Here is a 25,363-nt window from a genome sequence, read left to right on the forward strand (position 1 = left end):
GTTTAAAGACCTTTTGGCTTTAGGAGTTTCATCTATGATAATAGTCATAGGAATAGGGCTCCTTAGCGTGGGCTGTAGTGTTGCTCATATCTGTTTTTTCGGTCCATGAGTTTCGGATATCATTAAGGATATCGGTTGTGTGTTGTGAAATTATTCGGCTATTTAAATCGAAAACCGGTGCGGTTGTTAATTTTTTTTTTTTAATTTCTTCTCTCTTTTCTCATTCTATTTTTCATTCCTCTCTTCTCTTCTCAGCTCCTACTTTTCTTCTTCATTTTCTCCCTTCTTTTCTCATCATGAAAATCGTTACGGCACCTCCATTTTTTCTGTATGTTCCTGATGATCCTCCCATACAGTGACAAAATGGAAAATGGTTTTCAATAATTATGCAATGCAGTTCACTTAGTGCTGAATGTAAAATGTCATTGCTAATGTACTGTTTGGCTCCTGAGGGACAAGATGTCTGAGTATCTTTTGGAATTGAATGAGTACAAAATCTGCTTAAAAAAGGATTTGCAATATCTTCCCAAGGTTAGTATAGTTCTATTCGGAAAGATATTGCAACATTCTGGAGAATCAGTGGTGCAATATATTACTGAATTGTGTAAACTGGCTTCCACATGCAACTTTTGTACCTCTAAGGATGAACATTTATGCATCAATTCATGTTGGGGTGTGTATTAGAAAAAGCCAGAGTATGTGGCAAAAAGATAAGGCATGCATTGACATCCTATGATAGACGGGATGGTTCTGGTAGAGTGGTAGAAAAATAAATCTAATCTAATTAGGATCTGAAAGGGCTTCAGGAGAAATGCTTCCTACACTAGAATGCAGGCCACCTAGCGAATTTTAAAGAGTGTCCTTGATGGAAAGTAATTTGTAAAACTTTCAGGAAGAATGGTCACTATGCTAAATGTTGTAGAGCTAGATCTGAGATTAACAATAGTTAGAGAGATAAAGTGTGAGTCAGATGTGACTGATTGTGAAGAAGTAATCTTACAAATTAAAGAGAGAGGGGGTGAAGGTCCAATTGAGGTTCTGCATGTAAATGGTGTGTTTGTTAGAATGCTATTAAACTCAGGTGTAAAAGTAACTATAATTCCAAGGATTTTTTAGGAGCAGAATTTGAGTGGAAAAGTGAAGTTACTGAATTTGGACATAAAGCCAAAAGGTTATGGAGGAGAACCCATATAATTATTGGGCTGCTTATGGGGAACCACTGAGGTTAAGAAGAGGATCATTTCTGGTAAGGCCTATGTTTCCATTAAGGGTGTCTTTTTAATGAGTTGTTTTCATCAAAAAGATTTGCTTGTTTACCTTGATCCCAATGAGGCATATTCGGTCAGAGTTAGAGAGCGTGCTGATTTTGCTCAAGTTTTCAGGGTATTTAAGGATTATGTGAAGGAATTTCTCAAAGTGTTTAGAAAAAGTTTGGGATGTTTGTGAAACTATCTCCATTTGATCAAGCTTAAGTATAATTCTCAACCTTAGGTGGCGATAGTTCAAAATGTGCCCTTGATGGTGAAAGACAGTATGAAGAAGGAGGTGGATAAAATGATTTAAGGTGGTATTTTTCAGGAAGTGGAGGCAACTGAGAGGCTTGAACCATAGGTATGGTGAGCAAGGCCAGTAGGAAGGCCAGATTCTGTATTAAGATCAGGGAGTTGAGCAAGTCAGTTGTGGTATATCACTATCCTCTTGCTAACATTACGGAAATGTTATATTCACTCAACGGGGCCAAGAATTTTTCATCCCTGGACTTAACTTCTGTTTATCCTCAGCTCAAATTAAATCCTCAATCTCAGGAGTAAATAGCATTCATAATACCTTTCATAACACTTTCTGGGACATATAGGTTTATGAGGATACCCTTTGGTTTAATATCTGCCTCTTCTGTCTTTCAAAGAGCAATGGAGAATGTTTCAAAAGGTACTGGAGCGGGGTCAAGATTTATCATTTTGGTGCATGGGAGACGTTTAGAGGAGCATGATATGAGACTGAACGACGTGTTGAAGTGATTGAGGGAAAGCGGCTTAATGATGGAATCAGAGACGTGCACATTTGTAGTTGTGGAGATAGAGGCCATCATTATGACATTGATGGTTTCCGGGCAAGACCGCCACCATACCGTCAGTGCTGGTGGTACAGTGACCACCGTATTACGACTCACCAAGTGAAAACCGCCCCAAAACAGCCATAAATGCAACACTGCCAGGCCGACCGACGGCAAAAGAATGACTGTCAGACCACAAACCCCGCCACACCGACACCATTCCGTCCTATCACGTGTCAGTTCCCTGCTCAGCGGTCCATGCACGGGAGAACAAGATTGGCGGTGTGCACCACCGCGGTTCCAAAAGGTACTGCCAATAGTAGGTGTTAGACCTGACAGACTTAGGGTGATCACCCCTAATTTTTTGCCTGCCACCCTACACTTTTTGGACTGTTTTTACTGGTTTTAGGACTCTTTATATTTTACCACTGCTAACCAGTGCTAAAGTGCATAAGCTCTCTCCCTTAAAACATGTTGACATGGGTTTATACCCAATTGGCTTATTTAATCTACTTGTAAGTCCCCAGTAAAGTGAACTACATGTGCCCAGGGCCTACAGATTAAATGCTACTTGTGGGCCTGCAGCACTGATTGTGCCACCCACCTAAGTAGCCCTCCAACAATGCCTCAGGCCTGCCATTGCAAGGCCTGGGTGTGCAGTTTCACTGCCACTTCGACTTGACTTTTAAAAGTACTTGCCAAGCCTTAAACTTCCCTTTTTCGACATATAAGTCCCCCCTAAAGTAGGCCCTAGGTAACCCACAGGGCAGGGTGCTACGTAGGTAAAAGGCAGGATCTATATCTGTGTAGTTTAAATGTCCTGGTAGTGTAAAACGCCTAATTCGTTTTTTACACTGCTGTGAGTGAGAGTGCTCCTTTCTTAGGCTAACATTAGGGCTACCCTCATATACTGTTTGAGTGGTAGATTCTGATCTGAAAGGAATGAAAAGGTCATATTTAGTATGGCCAGAATGGTAATACAAAATCCTGCTGACTAGTGAAGTTGGATTTAATATTACTATTTTAGAAATGCCACTTTTAAGAAGTTAGCATTTCTCTGCACTAAGGGCCAGATGTAGGAACACAGCAAATTGCGACTTGCTATTTGCGAGTCCGAGCGACTCGCAAATTGCAACTCGCAATTTGCAATGCAGAAAGGTGTCTCAGACACCTTCTGCAACTCGCAATGCGGTCGCAAAGACCCACCTCATTAGTATTAATGAGGTGGGTCGCAGTTTGCGACCCCATTGCGAGTATGGCCACTCACGGGGATGGTGGCCTGCTGGAGACAGCAGACCTCCATGTCCGTGACTGCTTTTTAATAAAGTATTTATTTTTTTCTATCTGCAGCCCGTTTTCCTTAAAGGAAAACGAGCTGCACTTAGAAAAAAAAAAAAAAAAAACTTTTGCTTCGGTATTTTTCAGAGCAGGCAGTGGTCCATAGGACCACTACCTGCTCTGAAAAATTGTTTTTGTGATCATTCACAAAGGGGAAGGGGTCCCATGGGGACCCCTTCCCGTTTGCGAATGCATTACCATCCACTTCAAGTGGATGGTAACTGCGAGTTCATTTGCGACCGCTTTCGCGGTCGCAAATGAACTTGCATAGCGTTGCGAGTCGCAAATTGGAAGGGAACACCCCTTCCTATTTGCGAGTCGGAAACGCATTTTGCGAGTCGGATCCGACTCGCAAAATGCACTTCTGCATCGCGGAGAGGCTTTTGCACATCGCAAACGGCATTTTTCGCCGTTTGCGAGTCACAAAACCCTTGCTACATCTGGCCCTAAAATCCTTCTGCGCCTTACAATCCACCTCTGGCTAGGTTTAGTTGACAGCTCCCTTGTGCATTCACTCAGACAAACCCAAACACAGGATGCTCAGTCACACTTGCATACATCTGCATACTGAATGGGTCTTCCTGGGCTGGGAGGGTGGAGGGCCTGACACTTACATGTCAAAGGACAATAGGCTGCCATCACACAAAGGACTGCCACACCCCTTATTGAGACCCTGGCAGACAGGATGGAACTGAATGGGGACCTTGTGCACTTCTAAGCCACTCTTTGAAGTCTCTGCCACTTCAAAGGCACATTTGGGTATTTAAGCAGGGTCTCTGACCCTACCAACTCAGACACTTCCTGGAGAAGAAACCCTGAACCAGAACCTGCAACTTGTCAAGAAGAACTGCCTGGCTGCCCAAAGGACTCACCTGGACTGCTTTTCTGAGAAGGACTGCTGCCTTGCTGCTCTCTGGCTGTGCTGTGAAGTGCTCTCCAAGCTTGGATAGAGCTTGCCTCCTGTTCCCTGATGTTGGAGGAACAAAAAGACTTCATTCCTGAAAAAGAACTCCTTGTGCAGCGAAAATCAACCCACAGCCTGCAAGAAACGATGCACAGCCTGCATCGCGGTGAGAAAATCACCACACGCCGAAACGGAACGACACAGCCCGACTTCGCAAGGAGAAGATCGACGCAGCGCCAGTGTTGCGACCGGAAATTCGAAGCACCACTGGACTGCGGCAAAGCCGAGCCGGAATGATGCAGCCCGACTTCCAGAGAAGGATCGACACAGCACCTGCTGTGCAGTAGAAATTTCCACGCATCGCCCATCGGATCGATGCAGCCCCTGTGACTTCGTCCTGCACGCCCAGGATTTCGACGCATCGTCCCCGGGGCATCTGAAAACTCCACAACCCGAAGGAGATCCCAGTCTCGGCACCAGAAATCGACGCAAAGCCTGCCCAGCGTGAAAATTCAATGACGCATCATCTGTGGGCACCAGAAAATCTGACACGCACCTCCCCGTTTTCCACGCATCTCCTCCTCTGCAGTCTCTTGTGGAGAATTTGAACGCAAACCAGGTACTTTGCGCTTGCAAGAGACACTTATTGTTTTTTAAAAGACTAAATACGCTTTATATCATTTTTACAGTGATATTTCAATGTATACTTATTGAATCTTGATCGTTTTGACCTGCATCTTACCAGATAAATATTATATATTTTTCTAAACACTGTTTAGAACAGGTGTTCTACTGTGTTTTTGCATGATTGTTTGCACAAATACTTTACACATTGCCTTCTAGGTTATGCCTGACTGCTCAGTGCCAAGCTACCAGAAGGTGGGCACAGCATAATTTGGATTGTGTGTGTCTTACTCTACTTGAGTGAGGGTCCTTGCTTGGACAGGGGGTAACCTGACTGCCAACCAAAGACCCCATTTCTAACAGTAGACAACACCACATTGGACAGTTTGAAGACCCCACTCCTGAGACACATACACGCACCACACACACCTGTTCACCGCACTATAAGACAGCCCCCCACACACCCCCACAATCCCTTGTGAATCCTACGAACACCACACATAGCGACGATCCATTTACACAGATCCCATACACCACAGGCATATTCACAATGCACACTCAGCACACACCACACAACTGCACGTTTTGTACTAGGCACACATCACACTCACACACCAAGGCCACAACCCACCTGCACCCACAACCAAACACCCCCACCCCACCAAAATGGCACGTCAAAAGCACCCAGGTTTTACTGACAATGAGTGGAGGGTCATGGTAGATGAAAAAGTCAGGGTAGAGCAACACCTCTTCAGAGCCCAGGTCCAGCAAACATTGATGGCAAAGAAAACTGAGTTATGGCAGAGGATCGTTGACAGTGTCAACTCAGTGGGTACACATCCATGCATAAGGGAGGACATCAGAAAGAGATGGAACAACATACGGAGGAAGGTGCATTCCATGGCATCCAGGCACCAGATCGCCCTGAAAAAGACTGGCAGTGGGTCCCGCCTCCACCCTTTGAGCTAACATCCTGGGAGGAGAAGGTTTTAGACAGCATGCATCCAGAGGGCCTGGCTGGATTTATCGGAGGGATCGACTCTGGTAAGTCAACAACACCCCCCAAGCATCAGCCACTCCTGCCCAGCATGCATTCCTACCACTCATCACTCCACAATGCACCCCATTCTACGCTTCTGCACCCCCTCAGGCACCCCACGTGCCTACGCTGCATGCCACACCACCCCACTTCCACCATCTCCACACAGTCACTACCCCAATGGACGGATACGAAGCACAATGACAAGCACCACCATTACCACAATGCAACTCTCCCTACACATCAGAGGATCACAGTCCCACTTCACAGTGGAACACCTGCATGGAAAACCAAACCACACGTCACACCGACTGGCAGCCTTGACTGTGTTCCAACACATGGCAATGACAGCAATGTTATCCACTATCCTCAGCCCTCAATGACACATGGAAACAATGGCATAATATGCATCCCCCAAACAATGTCTGCATCACTGCAGTTGTAATTGCCATCACTAGGAAGCATGTCAGGCTACACCATGTATTACACAATGTGGCCAACAAAGAAATATACCAAATTGAACTCACTCCCTTTCCATCCACAGGTCCCACTGCCAATGCCACCCGTTAGTGGATGCCAGGGTCAGACAGCCCTCCCCAGGATGAAGGGCCCAGTGGATGTCCAGACAGTGAGGATTGCCTGGCCCATCAGGGATGACTAGTCAGTCCATACTCAGGAGCCCCACCCTGTATACACCAGACTCCCCCTCCCTTGTGGCAGCCACATCTCAGCCACCCTTTCCTCCCCAAACCAGTACCCCAGGGACAGGTTAATCAGAAGTGTGCCCCACAGTACAGAGGCCAGAGTCAAGGGCACACACTCAAGACAATGAAGGACCTGGTGCTCCTGGGAGTGGGCACACTGTGCCAGGGGCACAGGCACAGGGGGTCAGGGGTAGTGGGAGGTGACCTGTGGTCCAAGGGACGGGACTGGCACAACAACAGACGGCCCAGGCCAACCTCTCCCAAGTCCTGGGTGCATACTACCAAACTCAGGACACGATGGGCCAGATACTCACGACCGCGCAGGAGAACCAGAGGCTGAAGGGGGAACACCATCAGGAGGTCATGCAGCAGTGGCAGGTCCTCAATGCCACCATGGCCACCATTGCATTAGTGGTCAAGGAACTGACCAGGATCCTGAGCGAGTACTCCACCCACTACCAAACCCCTTCTGCTTGCCACATCCCAACAGAGCCCTCCACTACAGTGGAAGCTAGTGGAATGGAGGCCCTGTCTGAGGACCCGCAGACCATCAGCACCCCTCCCCCTGTGGCTGAGGGACCCCTACGCAAGCGAGGATGTCCAACCAGACATCCTACAGGCACTGATGGCAAGACCAACACCACCGCCAGGAAGGGACCCTCTCCTGAACATGCTCCCTTGTGTGCCACTGTTGACTGTCCACTGTCATCTCTCTGTTTTCTCATGGCCCCCCATACTGGACCCAGACTACACACAGCTGGCCAGACTACTCTGATGAGCTCACCCACCAAAACCCCACCCATCACCCCTTGCACGTGTCAGTCACAAATAAACATTATTGAACGCAGCTACTGTCTACCTGCTTTATTGTAAGAAGTACCATTTACTGTGGCATTACAGTAACAACCCCACTGATAGTGAAATGTGATCCCCCCCCAAACTAACCCACAGGCAAAGCTGAACCCAATTCCACCAGTGGTAACAGACACCTGGATCTATGTCGCAAGCCAGTCAGGAGTACAGGTCACATAACATGCATCTGACACATACCTGTAGTTCAGTGGAAGTACTGTTGTATCAACTCTGCTCTGAAGTCAGCTGCATCCTCATCATCTTCATCCTCTTCACTTCCCATGTCCCCTTCATCACCCACTGGTCCAGCTGCCACCTCCTCTGCATCCAGCAATGGGATGTGACGTATCAGGGCCAGATTGTGTAGCATGCAGCAGGCAACCATGATCTGGCACACTTTCTGTGGTTTATAGAGTAGGGCCCTCTGGAGATGTGTGGACACTGGAATCTGGCATTCAGTAGCCCAAAGTTTCTTTCAATCACACGTCTTGACCTACCGTAGACCTCACTGAAATGGTTTTTAGCATCTGCAGTCGGATGTCTCACAGGTGTCAGTAACCAGACAAGGTTGGGATAGCCAGAGTCACCTGTGTGCACAGACGTAGGAACTATGTCAAGACTGGGAGGGAGAGAGGGCAGGGTGTGAAGAGAGTTGAGTGTACAGATGCACACATACTATTGGATAAATACTGAGGAGCCATGCCCAGTCCCTCTGTAGTGGCGACATCATGTGTGGGACGTTGCTCTTCACAGAATGTAGGAGTCAGGCACAGAACCAGGGAAATTGGCTGTCAATTGTGAGATACTTTGGTCAGCGAGACACACCATGTGCACATTGATAGAGCAGACATTTTTATGGTTCCTAAACACTTGTTCATTTTTCCTGGGTGGCACAAAGGCAGTATGTGTGTGCCATCTATGGCTCCTATCACGTGAGGGACATTTGCAAAATCGCAGAAGGCACCTTTGACAGTGGTTAAATCAGCTAAGACATCTGCCCTGATGTAGCAGGGCAGATGTCTTAGCAGGGCACACAGTACATCCCTCAAAACGTTACTGAACATCGGCTGTAACATCCCTGCTGCCAAGCCCATTGTCATCTGGAACAACTCTGTGCCAAGAAAGTGGAGGACTGACAACACCTGTACTGTGAAAGGGATTGCATTGGCATGACAAATGACAGACAACAGATAGGCTCCAACTGGGTCACCAACTCCATGATGGTCTGACGGTTCAGGCGATACGTCTCAGTGACATGACGATCTTTCAGGATGGCAAGGTAGGAGCCGGTACACAGGAGCATGTCTCATCCTCAACTTTGTACCATATCTGGGAATCGGAGGGGGAGAAGTCAGAAAAAGCTGCATTGACTGTGTGGACCCAGTAAAGCTGTACAGAAGTTACAATGTTTACCCATGTTGCAGCTAACAATCAGCCCCTATTCACAACATACACTTAAGATGTCAGCCGCCTGTCCTGCATGCACAGAACAGATAGAAGTCATGACATGACCGTCATTTCATGTGGCAATGCTCACTTGACTCCTGACACTCAGGAACACAAGACCTCCACTGCATGTGCTGCTGTGTTCTGACTCTGGTAGCCAAGATGACACATCCTGTAGGTGATAGGGCCCCAGCCTTCTCCCAGGAGGAACATGAGAAGCTTGTAGATGGGGTCCTACCTCTGTTTGGACAGTTGTATTGAGCACCATAGCGATGTGTATGTGGATGTAAGGCATTAGGACGTGGCAGGTAGAGTAGATGCATGGAGATGGGTGAGAAGTCTGACAGTTAGTGGCATGCAGACATGTGAATATGGCCATGAGATGTGTGAGATGTGTGCTGTCCACTGCTGTCCTTGTGACGCAACTTTACATGACTTTCTCCTTCTGTCTGTGTCACCCATGCAGGTCAGCGTCCATCAGAAGAAGAGGATTTGGCGGGCCATCGCCATGCAAGTGCAGACCCTGGGGGTTCATGGCAGGTGGAACACCCACTGCAGAAAGAGGGGGGAGGACCTGACATGCTGGGCACAAGACCGCGGAGGCCCAGCTGGGAACGTGCTCTCAATGAGGGAGGTATGTCGGTTGGACCCTGACCACCCCTTACCAGCCCGCATTTTGGCGGTGGTCTACCCTGAGGTGGATGGATGCTTGCTCTAGATGTCACTGGCTTAGTAGACATGCTACCTACCCATGCAGGATTCAGATGATACAAGAGTACAGGATTGGTTTCCCTAAACGGCCATGTGGATTTGGCAAGTACTGGGCATGTGTGACTAGTGTGACTCACATTAAGTACATGGGTACAATTGTACCACCATCAGCAGTACACATCAGCATAGCTGTAGTTTGCCCCATGGTGTCCCAGTGTTGTAGCATAAGCATCATCAGGCGAAGGAGAAGGGGCACCGGCGATTGGGGAAGCTGCAGTCCACGGGACAAAGGAGGCTGAATCCAGCGGAGCCGAGGGGTCCAGTGTGATGGAGGATGAGGGGAGTGCCACAGGGGAGAAAGGATCAACCAAACCATCTTCAGATTCCTCCTCCAATGGAGGTTCCCTGGCAGTAGTGGATCCATCTGGTACCACTTCAGTTGCATCCTTGTCCGCCACACCCCTTCCAGAACCGTCCTCTCTGTAGCTCCCCACACAGTTGCCTGGGCCCGCTTACCAAGGAGGATGGGCATCTCCTTCGCCGCACGCACCTCTGCCCCCTCCCCAGTCAGCCCTGTTGCCCTCAACAAGGAGGCTATTGACCTTCTGAGGTCCATCTCTGCGGGACAGTCAACCATCATGAATGCCATCCGGGAACTGGCATCGCAGATGCAGCAGTCCAATGCGTTCCTGGAAGGAATTCACTGTACCCTGGCTTACCTTCAGAGATCGTTTCAGGCTCCAGCCTCCTCATTGATGGCAGACAGTGTCCCTACTTCTTCCACCCCCCTCCAGCTACCTGTTCCCAATCCCAATCCCACATCCCTTTCCCCTCACCCATCCAAGGCACATTTTCTGATCCACATGCATCCACATCAACAGACACGGTGCGCAAGTACAGACATAAGCACCACAAACGCCACCACTGCCATGCACACACACAGCATTCAGATGCAGACATGACAACATCCCCTCCCTACACCAACTCCCCCATCCCATCCCCCCCTCACAGGCACTACACCACACACAACTGCAGTCACCACCTCATCAGTACCAGATCCTGCCACATTTGCCCTCACTGCCACTGTCACCACAACATCAGACCCACATACATGCACCCTATACACCATAGGTGCACTCAGCACGACTGTCAACATCCCCACGTGCAGCACACCCACCCTACCTGAGGACACCACCATAACATTCACTCACACATCCCCCCTGCCATCTCCCTGCATCTCCTCCTTCCTCATTCCCACCAAATGTAAACACCCACAGTCACCCACCCAAAACTCACGCAGCACACACATGGCATCCAAGCACGCACCTACACTCAAATTACCTCCACGTACTCACCTCTTAACCACTTCCTCTACCTCCACTCCCATGCCTTTCTGACATGACCGTCCCGGTGCCCCCAAGAAACGTTTCCCCCGTGAATTTTCCCTGTTTCCCACCAGTGAACGTGTCCCTGCACCCCCCCAAACACCCTGTTACCATCCCCACCCCTGCCTTCCACCTCCTAGTCCTCCTCTGGTCATCGCCCTGCCCCTCCCCCGCCTAAGACTTCCGCCCCCCCCACCACGTCCACAGTCACTCCTCCCAAACCCAATCCCACTCCGCAAAATCAAAGTCTAAGCCCAAAGTCCTCCCTCATCCAAGCCTAAGGACCCCACTCCAAACTCAAACCTAAGGACCCCCCCCCCCTCCAAGCCCAAACCACCACCCATGCTCCACCCCTCGCCCCTAGATGCCTGGATGCCCCATTGATGCCCCTGTACAGTGGAAGCCAGCAGTTTGCAGTCAGAAGTCAAGTTTAGCCCTCATTCTGTGCCCAGTGTGCAAGGGGCACTATGGACTTTATGGAATGGGCCTTGGGCCCCATTGTACATTGTTTATTATGTTGCTTTTAATGTATATATATATATATATATATATATATATATATATATATATATATATTTAATATTTAGAGAACTGCACCATTGATGTAGATGGTAACAACCTTGTCCTTGGTTTCCTTTCACATGTTTATGTGGCAAATATGCAATTTGGCTTATGTGAGTGTGTGAATGTTTGTTTGCATGTGTGTGGGCGTAGCTTGCCGTGCTGTGTGTGTGTGTGCTGTGTGTGTACTAATATCCTTTCCTCCAGTGTGTGCTAGGCTGGTGTACTTACGCTTGGTGTCTTTGTCGCTAGTCCTGAACTTCAACAGCGAGCAGGAGCATTGGGAAGACTTGCAATTTGAGTGCCATGGCACCTGCGGACGTGCCTGTGTTCCTGAAGGTGAGTGTTCCCTTTTGAGCAATTTGTTTCCGCCAGGCTTTTTACGGCGGTGCGACCGCCCCAAAAATCTTGGCGGTGTGCAGCCTCGTAAGAGGGTCGTGGGAAACTGCCTCACCGTCGGCCTGGACATGCCTGCCGTGTTGGTCCGTTCGCAGTGCAACTTGGCTGTGTTTTGCTGGTTCTATCCCCGTGCTCATAATATAGTAGTCCGCTGCGCCGCAGCAGTACGACCGCCACCTCCACCATGTTGGCCCATGACTCGTAATGACCACCAAAGTGTCTTAGACATTTAGTAACAGGGTGTGGTATTCACCCTAAGACGGAGCTTGTTAATGCCATTTTGAACTTACCTTCTCGCAAAACAAGAATGATTTAGTGAAGTTTCTAGGTATGGCTGAATATTATAATACATTTGTACCTGGATATGCAGAGAAGAGTAAATGCATGAGGAATTTGCTAAGGAAAGGCACATAATTTCCTTGGTGTCAACAGTGTGAGAATTTGGGGACATTAACCATTGTTTGGACAAAGCTTTACATTTGGGTAATTTCGAAGCTAGAGACCAGAGGTTTTGATGGCAAATGCCAGTTCAAATGGGGTGGGTGTTGTCTTCTTGCAAAGATCAGGTGAACAAGGAAAAACCATTATGTTTATTTCTTGTGGAAGAAAGACAGAGCTTAATTTTTTAGTTTTAGAAAAAGGAGGAAGTTGAGAAAGTTTTTGTGGGGACATAAGCTTGAAGTCAAGATGGATCAGAAACCCCTCAAGAAAGTTTTCATAAAAAAGGGTGCTGATTTTATCTCCAGTAGATTTTGTAAGTGGAGTGTTGCTCTTCAAGAGTTTGAGTCTGTTCTATTGTATGTCCCTGGAGCGAGTAACTCTGTGGCTGATTGTTTTTCAAGATTATGCCAGACCCAGCCAAATGATGCCTGACATGTAATGAGTTCTTTGGTGGAGAGATTCATGAAGAAGAAATTGATGTATGATCATTCACAGGGGGCACTATTCAGGATGAAGAATGGAGGAAGGAGCCTGGGGAGTATCAAACATTACAGAGAGTGATAAGCATGATTCCTGATGGATAAATAGAAGCTGTGAGAAGGACATCAAATGTTGCTTGCAAGTGAAAGATTAACTCTTTCTAATAAATGGATCGGTCATGATAGTCAGTAAGTTAGTACCAATGACTGGATTGACGAGAACATTGGTAGATAATGCACATGAAGGTCATATAGGGGATATCTAAAACTAAGGAACGAGTCAGGGAGGGGTATTGGTGGCTGGGTATTGACTTGATCATTGAAGTAATCATGAGAAATGGTTGGTAATGTGCACATAGTGAAAAGGTGTTGAAGTGTAGGAAGCAGCCCATGGTTAATCAGGAGCCTGCCTCAGGGTAGTGAGTGGATATTGCTTCGGACATTCCTGGTTCAATTAGAATAACATCTCATGATAAATATGTCCTTGTGCGCATGCACATGTATTCCTGCTGGCCAGAGGTGAAAATTGTGAACTCTGTGGAGACCTGTGATGAGGTTTATTTCATTGATGCATTCTTTGAGAGAGAGGGCTTTCCATCTACTTTTTTGACTGACCATGGGGTGCAATTCACTTCCAAGATCATGAAAGAATTTTTGTGTGCCAAGGGTATATAACATAAGAAAACATTACATCATCCTGAGGCCAATGGGATGATTGAGCGCTTTAACAAAGTGTTGAAAGAGTCCACACAACATCCTTTGATGTGTGGACTGGAAGAATGGGCTGAGGAGTATAGGCTGACACCGCATTCTATTATGAGTGTCACTCTGTTTTTGTTGTTTAGGAAGAGAACAGCCAGTTGTGTCGCCTGTGGGTGAATGAGAGGCGTGTGGAAGAGGATAGTATAATTGGGGATGTTGATAAGTGGAGAGAAAGAAAGATGGAAAGGACGAAGGAGTATGATGAATGTAAGGCAGTCATGGTGGCTAGATATCACCCTGTGCAAACTGAATTAGATTTACAGGTTCCGGGTTTCCAGGCTGAACATATGTGGAAGAGTCAACGTGTGTGAAAGAGACCATCCTATTTATGTGCCTATGTCTGATCTTATCTTCACAAGGTGTATTCTTTGCTCAACTTGTGTACCATTTTCTGTTACGTTTGTTTGTAATTTGCCTATGATTTAGGTTTCCACTTATTGTTGTACCTTCACAAAATATATTAAATTGTGCAAATACTGTATATTGTACAGGCGGAGGTGTGTGGTATTCTAGAGTGTTGCAAGAGTTTAGTATGTGAGGCAACAGTTATGTTAGCGAGGCTGTGACTGTTGGAAGCTGTTGGTGGATGGGGTATTTGTTACCTTCCTGATTGTTCAATGCAAGTAATCTGTTCACTGCGGAGCCTTTAGTGTTTCACTGAACTTAGCACTTCCCCCTAAACCACACAGATATGCCAAACCCAATGAAAAGCAGATTCCATGATGCCAATCTTATGCATATGGTCAATGTTATTTTTGAAATAGTAGTAATAGTCTTTCAAATGCAGTAATGCGAAAAGCATAGGTATAAAGCTTGCTTACCTTCCTTCATGTAGGTGTTCTTTGAAAACGTTAAAAAACTCTACATAATAAGTTGCAGCAACTGATGCCAAGATCCAGAATACCGAGTGAACATTAACTCTACGGAGTGGCTTTTGTTTTGTCTTTTCCTTTTCATCACTCTCTAAAAACAAAGTAGAAAGATATCTTTATGTTTACAGTTTAACCTCACCTTCATAGAACAAGACATCACAGTGCTTTATAGAAGAACAATCACATATCAAGAACAAATTAATTTTAAAGCTGGGGATGGACAGCAGGCCTCAAATTATCTTAATACAAAAGGAGTGAGTCTAAAGTTCTACAGAAGGCGATTTGTAGGTGAAGAAGTGGTCGTACTCCAAAGAATCTATTTCTAACATGCATTTGCAAATCCAATATATCTCACCCCTGGGACTTACTAGCTTACCAATGACTTTTGGCAATGCCGTATAGCATTGGTAAGGCGCTATACAGCATGGCTAAAATAAAAACAAATGTGCAATGATGTGGCTGCATCATTTTGTGGTGTTAGCACAGATCATTACGCATGCATGTGTCTAGGAAATGACAGGGTTAACATCTTTTTTTCTTTTAATTATTTACTGATCAAAAATCAATGGGTAAATAATAATAAGCATTGGCAAAGCTGAAAGGTTTTGCCTTTGAGACCTATTGGCTTTGACAATTAATTGTAGCCATGCTACACAGATTCCCGACAAAATGGAGGGGGTGACTTTCTTTTTAGCTACTGATGCAAGCTGTATCGGTAACTAAAAAAAAAAAAAATGCACGCTGCAGGCAGAAGTAACACCAGCCACGGAAGCAACAAGGGGAAAGGCAGAGGAGCATGGAAGCAACACAGGGGACGAGAGGAGCAAGGAAGCAACATGGGGATGGCGGGCAGAAGCAACAAAGGAGTTGGGGAAGTAGCAACAGGTGAGAGAGAAGGAGAGCACAGGTGGGGGAAGCAAAATGAAAGGCACATGTGGGAAAAGCAATGGGGAGAATCACATGGACAAGCCCAATGGGGAGTGGGGATAAGCAGAAGTGTGGGAGAGCAATACTGAGTGCAGGGGGAGAGAAGTACACGGAGACAGCATACACTGTCATAGGGTACTTAACACAAAAGAAAAGTTATAGAAATGCAAGTAGTAGAAGCAGCAAAGGCCTCCAATCAAAAGGGACATAAAGAAGGTATGCTTCCTTACAGGAACAAACACAAGATTGACAAGCTAGAACACTAATAAGATCCATGGAAATAGGAGTGACAATGCCAATGGCAAGCAACAGGCGTGATCCAAACCCCTGTATGTTCTTGATGAGCCACAACATGTCTCGCAACAGATAGCGCATGCCCTGTAAAGTAGAATACGACATAACAACTGAAACAAAAGTAGCATGGAAACATTTGTTTTTTTAAGGCCGACGGGCCAGCCTGGTCACCCAAAATATGAAAGATAAATAAAATATTAAATGCTTATTCAAAAAAGGTCACAGGAGCGTGGCACAGGTAGGAGTGCGGGAAGAAAGATGGAGTATGTAGAGGGAAGGGAAAAGCAGTGTTTTAGACTTGGCATCCTTGGCGTGGTCTCCCCTAACTTTTGCCTCTGTTTCCCTGGTTGTTGATTTGTGCTGGACTCTGTTTTTGCTGTTTCTGATACTCTGGGCACTTTACCACTGCTATCCAGTGCAAGCACCGCTGCCCTGGGGATTATGAGTCCCCGACCGCCGGCCTGTCCATGGCGGTACACACCGCCATGGAAAGGCCGGCGGTAAGGGGACTTGGGGTGCCCCTGGGGGCCCCTGCACTGCCCATGCACTTGGCATGGGCAGTGCAGGGGCCCCCATTCATAGCCCCGTCGCGCATTTCACTGCCGGAATTTCGGGCAGTGAAATGCGTGACTCGCTGCACATCAGCATTGCCGCCGGCTCGATTACGAGCTGGCTGCAATGTTGATGTGACATTTCCGCTGGGCCAGCGGACGGTAACACTGTTACCGTCCGCTGGCCCAGCGGAAATGTCATAATAGGGAGACAGAAATACCACCGGCAATGGCGGTATTCTGTCTCCCGCGGCCTCGGCGGTCTTTTGAAAAGACCGCCGAGGTCGTATTGACCCCCATAGTGTTTGAAAATGCCACTTTTAGAAAGTGGGCATTTTCATGCTTAAACCATTCTGTGATTCTGCCTGTTTGTGGGTTCCATGTCTGGGTCAGTTTGACAGTTGGGCTGTTTGCACCTCTCGCTAGGCAGTGACACAAAGGGAGCTGGGGTGTAGCCTGCATATCCAGATGAGCCATCTGTGCTAGGAGGGAGGGGAGGAGTGGTCACTAACATCTGATAGGGTTGTGCCTGCCCTCACACAACGCAGTTTCCAAACCCCTGGTGTGTGTCTGGGGCCTGGCCTAGGCAAGGCAGGATTTCACAAACAAGAGAGACTTTCCTTTTAAGTAGGCCTACTTTAAAGGCAGAACTGGGAATAAAAAGGGCACCCAATCCCCTGGAAAATTAGATCACTTCTGGACGTCCAGAGGAACCTCTGCCTGGAGAAGAGCTGAAGAGCTGAGAAGTGCTGCTCTGCCTATGATTGTGCTTTGTGGAGCTATCCTGCAGTTGCTGCTTCTGCCTGTGCAAGGGAACAAAGACTGGACTATGTTGTGCATTCCTGCTTGTGAAGAAATCTCCATGGGCTTGTCCTGAGCTTGCCTCCTGTCGTTGAAGTCTCAGGGCCATCAAAGACTTCTCCTGCCAGCACCTGGACTCCTGCCCTACCAAGTTCTGCCCTATAAGTTGCAGGCCTTGAAAGGTGAAGCAGGCAGACCAAGACAGAAATCCACGCACAGACCGCTGTGTGGGGAAATATTGCTGCACCTTCTGAGATGCGGCTGTAAAACAAAAACGCCGCCAGCTTCGCGGCAGAAATCGTCACTCCACTGGCACCGCGGCTGGAAGGTCGACACATGCAGCTGGAGAAACGACGTGCAACACCCGCTGATGGAGGCTGATAACGTCGCAACCTACATTGCGTGGTTTTGCTGATACTGTGCAGCAGGATTGTCAACACAAACCTTGCTGGGGGCGGAAAAACTGGACCAGAGTGCTTGCCCCGATCGACTCATTGCTCTCCTGCGCAGAGGAAAAACGACACACGCCAACCCAACCGGACAAGGAGAAACGACACATGGTCTCGCTTGCGGGTGAGAAATTGACGCATTGCTAGCCTTTTTCAACGCACACTTTCCCGTGCGAGTTATTTTGATGCAACCCAGGTACTTTTCAATGCTAACAGTGTTTCTACTGGTTACTAAAGGATTTAAGACTCTTTTGCTTTTAATATTAATAACTTGAGTTACGTATGTTGGATTTTTGTCATTTTGGTCTTGTTTTGTTTAGATAAATATTTCCTATTTTTCTAAACCTGTGTTGTGTCATTTTGTAGTATTTTCCCTGAGTTACTGTGTGTGTTGATACAAATAATTTACACCTAGAGGGTGAGCAGCGGGTAACGGAGGGTGATTCTCCTTTACCTTGACTAGAGTGAGGGTCCTTGCTTGGACAGGGGGTAGCCTGACTGCCAACCAAAGACCCCATTTCTAACACAGCAAATGAGGGACAGCAAAGCAGAGGTAGGGAAGTGGCACAGAAGCAAGAAAGCAAGAGTGCAGAAAATGAGGAAATGTGGAGGTGAAAAAGTATAGAGAAAGAGAGAGAGAGGTAGAGAAGAACGTATGCCTTGTAAGAAGATCCTTTTTCAGGAGGAAACACTAAGAGGAATGAGGATCAATGTAAAAAATGTAATCAAAAGGTTTGAGATTAAGCACTTCATAAGGACTATGACAAAGAAGAGAAACAAAGTGGGAACAGCATATTTTGTCTGCCTGCTTTTGTCCTACAATGTGGAAACACATTTAGAACATTTATGGGAACATAACCAATAACAGCACATCATCACTGAATACCACAAACATTACCAAACAATTTACTATCAAAGTAACCAACCCCTAGACCCTTTTTGTGGTACACTGCTACAATCTATTTTACAGAACAATGAAAAGCTCACACCATAAAAGATCGCCTCAGTATCCTATGCTCAGGTTGCACCAGTCGTAAAATTCAACCAATTGCATCTTCCTATATTTCACCGGACTATGGCCTAATATTTGTGCTATGTTCAGAAAACCTCCAATCAACATACTATACACACACAGCGTTACTGATTTGCAAAATATCTTTGAAAACATTCACAGCTTATTTGTAACAGTAGAAATCCTCAGGTAAAATCCATTACATGTCTGGTGCTCTTGCAGTGCAAAAATAGCAGAGTTTCAGCTAACAGTTCACATTAAGTGTAGACAGATCAAAACTACTGACACTTTCAGACCTATGTGACATGCTAACTTGCAGAACACGGGTGCACACACTCTGCAGGAGCATGGCAGCTGGAATGGGGGAACGTGCACCATCAGAACATTATGCAGCTAGGCAGTGTCTCTAGTAATTCAGGTGGATCCAGGAACCACGACAAAGGAGTGCAACATGATGTTAAGTAAAGAAAGCCTCAACTGCTATCCGTCACACAATGGACTCCCTCTGTATCCTGCTTCATACTGGCCAAATGCCTACTGGAAAAGTGAAGAATCCCAGAATTCCAAACTTTTAATTTGACTTATCTGACTGACAGCCAAGCAATTCAAATAAGAATGAGGAAAACATCCCACCTTTCACCACTCACCTAGCCTCTCAACAGCATCAAAGAGGCTATTAAGAGGAAAGGTGGTCCCAAAACTACAGAAAGTATTGCAAATATGGCATGAGAGTCTTGTTTGCCTTCTAATTGTAGCACTTTCCTGTGGCCTCTGATACAAGGGCTGAATGCTACAAGTCACAGTTGCGATCTCTGGTAATCCTTGAATGACACTTGGGTAAAAAGTTAAAGAAGGAATGATTGAATTAACCTCAGCCACTGAAGATCACACAGAGAATCATTATAGCCCATAATTTATCAGCCACTGCGGTACTCTAGAAAGAGGCTGGCCTTATGCAAATCAGCCTTGTTCTGCACCAACAGGAACAGTCGACTGAACTGGAAGGTCAGTTACCCTCCAGGCAGGAATTCAAGCAACTTCCTACTGGTTTCAGCCTACTTAGGGCTTATGGCGCCCATCAGTGAGATGCAGCTTGAGTGCAGTGGCACAGTGAGGATGGGACTCATGTCATAGTATACTCATTGCATTTAGGATGTTCAAATAACAAAGTAATGAAGTAATGCTTGAATTCATCTTAGCCAAAGGCGATACCTGAGGCTGCACTTCAGTTTATCCAACATCCTGTCTGCACGTGTCCGTATGTGTGCTGTCTGATTGCATGTGTTTCTGTGTGCCTCTTGGTATTGTATCTTTGTTTATAGATTGCTCTATGTCTTTTGTTTGTGCAGCCCACAATATTAACTAACAACATACGGTTCTTAGAAGAAAGAACACACACATCTAAAATAGGCCAGACCTTTACCAATGCACTGCAAATTCCACTGCAGACAACATAAATTAACGCATGTGGATCAATATTTAACTCTATAAGTGTGTCATTCACAAGTAAAATAAAATGGTATAGCCCACCAAATATCACTCAGTTCTTGGTTCTTACAAAATACCAGTGACACAGCTTCGACATGTGTTAATTTCATGATTATTATCAGGTACAGCATTATGAATCTAATTCAAAATGTAATGTTTTCACTATGATTCTGTGACACAGAGTTGCCTGCTGCAACCTACTCAGAAGCTTGAGTATTGTATTTTAAATTTTGAATACTCATTAAGGCTTTTTCCATGATCAACTCACTGCACCATATAAAGAAGCACCGTCAAAGCCAATAGTTCTAAGCTGTGAAACCTATTCACTTTGCTAATGCTTGTTGCTAACCTAGGCAGTGATTGCAAATCCACGGCATCAGTAATGGAATGGCATTCTCTTAGAATAAAACAGAATATATTAAATGATTTACACTATAGATGTGGTTGTTATGCAGCAAGAGTACACTGGAAAGGGTGTAGAGGGACAGCAGGGTGAGAGAAAGGGGCAGAGAACAGGCCTTCCCAGGCGCTACCCAGCAATGTCTGACATCAGCTGTTGAAGAAAACCTCACCCCACCAGAACACTATAAGACATAAATGCTAGAGGGCAGGATAAACACAAGAATAGTGAGAAAAGCTATTGTATCAGGAACAGGGAAGTGAGACAGACAACAAAGTCATGCAATCATGCAAGGGGCTGATCAAAGGCCCAAACTAAATATATAGAATGTATTGTAAACACTAAGGGGGTTATTCTAACTTTGGAGGAGTGTTAATCCGTCCCAAAAGTGACGGTAAAGTGACGGATATACCACCAGCCGTATTACGAGTTCCATAGGATATAATGGACTCGTAATACGGCTGGTGGTAAATCCGTCACTTTTCCGTCACTTTTGGGACGGATTAACACCTCCTCCAAAATTAGAATAACCCCCTAAGGCCCTCGGGGAGGACAAAGCCGCGAGGAAGATGCCACCACCATGATGCCCTCCCCCCGAGTGTATTACAATGTTCTCGCCAGGCTGACCGGTGGAAACACTGCAATACGTGTTCCCGCTGGGCTGACCGGTGGGAACAGTGCTAGGATATTAGCCTCAGCTCCTTTAAGGGAGCCAATGCCAATATGCTAGCATTCCAGCACCCTCAGACAGTGCTGGGCAGGGGGCATAGGCAGTGCGTAGACTCCGCCATGAAAAGGCTGGCGGAAAATGGGGTTGTAATCAGCCAGGCGGCGCTGAGTTCAGTGCCGCCATGAATGGTTACAACCACGACCGCCATCACCAGACTGGGAACCATGTTGCTGAGGGGGGCGGGGGGCGTGGTCTTTAGACGGGTCCGCCTGCCAAGCTTGTAATTTGGCAGTCATCCACCTGGAGTGCGGCAGTCCGACCACCACCGCGAGGCTGGCGGTCTTATGACCGCCAGCTTCGTACTGAGGCCATTAGTCTGGTCAACAGACACCTAAAGCAATCTGTAGCTGAAACCTAAAAAGAAGGTGCTCAAAACTCTTCCACAGCAGCTCCTATGAAGGATCAAATAGTTGCACATCAGGATTGAGCTGCACACTCCATCAGTAGGTCCTTCAGAAGGAAGAAGTTAAGGCCATTTTCCAAAACTCTGATAATAGTCTCCCAGGTTGCTGTCAGTCTCAACCTAGTCCACTTACTGGGGATGGCACAACAATCTGTGAGTTGAGTGTTAAGTAACTGATTTAGAAGAGCCATGAAACAACTCGAGCCAAAAGCAACAGTTCTGGGTTTACTTGTGTTCAGGTTTAGAAGGGTCATGGCCTATTAGTATGAACTCTACTGATATTTCGAAGCTGGATTAAGACAGATTTAAATATGGGTAATCCCATTTTGAGGCAGACCATCTATAGACAGTGGAATTGAGCATTATCCTACGGAACACCTAAAATAGGCCATTTGTAACTGGTCAAACTGAATTTCCACTAACAGGTGGAAAAGATTAGGTAAGGGAGTGGTCTAAATTTTTAAAGACTTCAGCAATTTCCGAAATAGGGTTTTAGGAGACGTTAACATAGTAACAATAATGCAGTCTCATCTTTCTGAAAAAACTTTTAAAACGTGACGTCTACATAAAATATCTCCCTTACAGTCCATTTCTGCTTATCACGTTAAGCATGATTGCATTTGACATGACCTAAGATCACAAACTCCATTGCAGGAGTAATGCTATTATTCTATTGATAGAAACTTGCAGACGTTGATTTAAAACTCCAAATGAAATAAAACTTATGCTAAAATGCAAAATAATGCCCACTAAAAACAAAGCAGATGCTACTGTGCATTGGGTCAGTGCTGCTGCATGAATATCAAGGAGGTGTGCTCATCCACAATAATAAGCTAATAGGACTTACTGAAAAAGTGCTCTTGTTTATTCTATACCTAACAACTTTGGTGTGACTACTGTTTTCATTTAGAGTTTGTGGAGGCCCCGTTTGATCAAACGTATTTCTATCCACTACAGCAGGGAGTCCATCAACAAAGAGAAAACATGAAAGATGTCAGGTGTTTGAAGTATACAAATAGTTTAAAACTATTTTGGAAAATATAGTGGGGATAATATGAAGAAGTCAGATGCTGCAGTTTATGCTTCTGTTGCATTCCACTTGACCCACTAGAAAAATAAAACATACTTTTTGTCTGGCATTTTTGGTTACAGAACTAAAACCCCTCTACAAGTGGCCACCACACAGCATATCCCACCAGTGATGTTTTTTGGTACCAATGCCTTTATGGTTCATATTATGCACAAGATGCAGGGACCATCTTATTCATGCTAATTCATATAGCTAAATATGATGGCTGCCGCAAATGCACAAGCATTCACAACAAACATCTTTAAAAACATTACTTTTTCACAATTCCTTTTAAAAATGGCTGCCATGGATGTGAATGTATCCCCAGCAGCCATCTTTAATGGAATATGTAGAAATAGAGAAACAAAAATTGAAAGATGACCAATGTGCATGCGCACAGCCATCTTAAAGTGGTCAAAATACATTTTACGATAGATACCCAATGATAGAGCAGCAGGCAATAAAATGAAGAGCATGGACTAGGGGGGAAAAGGGACTAGGAGTGCAAGAGGACGTTAGGAAAGGTGGAAAAAGGGAGAGGGATCTATAGGAGTAGAGGGAGCAAGGGGCACAAAATGGTCTCTCACCGCAATTGAATTTCTGATGTCAACAGTGGAAGGACACATCAATCAATTAGAACACTTTGAGACTGAAATGTTCCTGGGCAGGTTAAACACAAGAAAGGTAAGAATGCCACTGAATAAGGAGCAGGGAAGTGAGATAGAAGACAAAGCTATCCAGTCATGAGCAAGGGACTAACTCAAATTTCACTCTATGTACAATAATGCATTGGTCTTGCTAATACGTAAAAAGCTGTCTGTAACCGAGACCTAGACCTAATGGCCCCACTTCCACAAGATATGCTTTAAAAAGTGGAGCCATCAACAGTCATCTGTAACCTATGTAGAGATATCAAAACATTTGATTTAAGAGATGTTTCTAAAGTAATCCCCATGTAAGAGTGGGAGCAAACTTGATACAACATATAACCAGTGACAGTCAACTTAAAGTCACATCTAAACAATCCTGCACCAGTGCATTCAGGATCCATTCAAAACTGTCTCCTTACAACAAAATAATCAAAACTGCCATAGCGGTTTACTTTACCCTGAGTGCTCGGAGATAGACATAAATGCCAATACTTACAAACTCAATTCAGATAAACTTTTTATTAGCGTTAGAAAATTTCAAACAGATATGTCGGACAGAAGGTGGATCAATTTCATTAACTCAATGAAAGTGATTTTTAGGGTTAAGTTGTAAAGTTATTAGCAAGGCGATTAAGACAGCCTCAATATAGAAGCATACATTTCAGGAAGCCACTGGAAATGTTTTGCCCTTTTTTTTTACTATCATTTGAGTTTGTAGTTTGTGCCATTGGGAGGAAATTCAGCCTTCTTTGTATGATTTGAGACCACTTTTAGGTTTTTCAAAGAGGTTCCGTGTTTTCTCAGAGCTTGAAGAAAAAATAAACATCAAGACTGCTCCTTCCACTTCACACCATGAGGCTCATTTACTGGGTTTGTGGATACTGGGCTTCGATTCCTTTCTCAATTGTCTTAATAACTTTTATGGCCTTTAATACCCAAGAGCCATAATTCTCTACTCAACCATTTAACGTTTTGGCAAATCACTCACATTTCAGAAACTTTGAGATGACTGGGTTTAGGGAGACATGACTGTAGTCATATCTTGTTACAATGGATGACCGATTGAGAAAGGAAAAAATAACCTACTATTTAAAAATTCTGGCAAACGGTTGACAATTACCGCAAGAATGTTTGCTGCTGGAAGCAAATGTCTTCCTCTCCAGGATAACAAACAAGGCCATTGCAAAAGCTATACTGAGTTATTGACACCACTACGACAAAAGTAAAAACTAGATGGGCAGGGGAGGTCTTAGGAGATGAATGGTCTCTAGTCCGAGAATTTCCAAGAGGTGGCTATAAGCTCGGACTTTAGGCAAATAATGTGCTTACATATGGTATACTACTTCTGCTACAGATAGCACAAAATGGATTCAAGGGAACCCAACAGGTGCTGAAGGTCCAAAATACGAAAATGATACTTTCTGCACAATATCCAGTAATGTGAAAGCACTCAAAGATATTGAGGAGACACACTGAATGAAATCTCAAGTGTGATTGGAGCTAGAATTGGTAAAGAAACTACAGACGATTGAGAATAGCACAAAAGGTAAACAGATTTCAATTAGGAAGACATTTTGGCTGAGAAAATATTTTTCACACTTATTGACGAAACAACCTTTAATATGCTGGTAATTAAATGAACATGACATTAGTAGCAATCCTTTTGGGAGTCCTAATTGGATATTAATGCCAATTAATTAAAAGGCTGGCACATTCTGGTAAAGGCCTTTTATGAAATGGGACACAATGAAAGGTTTCATGCAATTAATAATTCTCTCACACTGAAGTGTGCTTTATAATTTGTAGTATGCTGTACTTGGGCACTATTTTTCTAAATGTTATGCATGACTAGCCGTGATTTGAGGCATTGTTATGATATGCATATATGGATAGTGTGCACCTGGGAGGCTAGCCTGGGGCAAAAGAAAAAATTATCTTGATATAACGGCAGTCATCGTGTTTGACGAGAACAGAATTTCAGCACCATTTAAAATCAAATAATTTGGAGAAAACCCAAAG

At 45.4% G+C, this 25,363-nt stretch overlaps 1 protein-coding gene across 1 annotated transcript in view; it reads right to left on the reverse strand.

The window, feature by feature from the left end:
* The window catches only part of TMEM128 (transmembrane protein 128), a 113,718-nt gene that overhangs the window by 68,859 nt on the left and 19,496 nt on the right, over positions 1-25,363 (reverse strand). Inside the window, exon 2 of the mRNA XM_069202871.1 lies at positions 14,520-14,661. Coding sequence (XP_069058972.1) covers positions 14,520-14,661 — 142 coding nt within the window. The remainder of the gene's footprint in view (positions 1-14,519; positions 14,662-25,363) is intronic.

Source organism: Pleurodeles waltl, chromosome 1_2, assembly GCF_031143425.1.
Source record: "Pleurodeles waltl isolate 20211129_DDA chromosome 1_2, aPleWal1.hap1.20221129, whole genome shotgun sequence".
Classification (NCBI taxonomy): Eukaryota; Metazoa; Chordata; class Amphibia; order Caudata; family Salamandridae; genus Pleurodeles; species Pleurodeles waltl.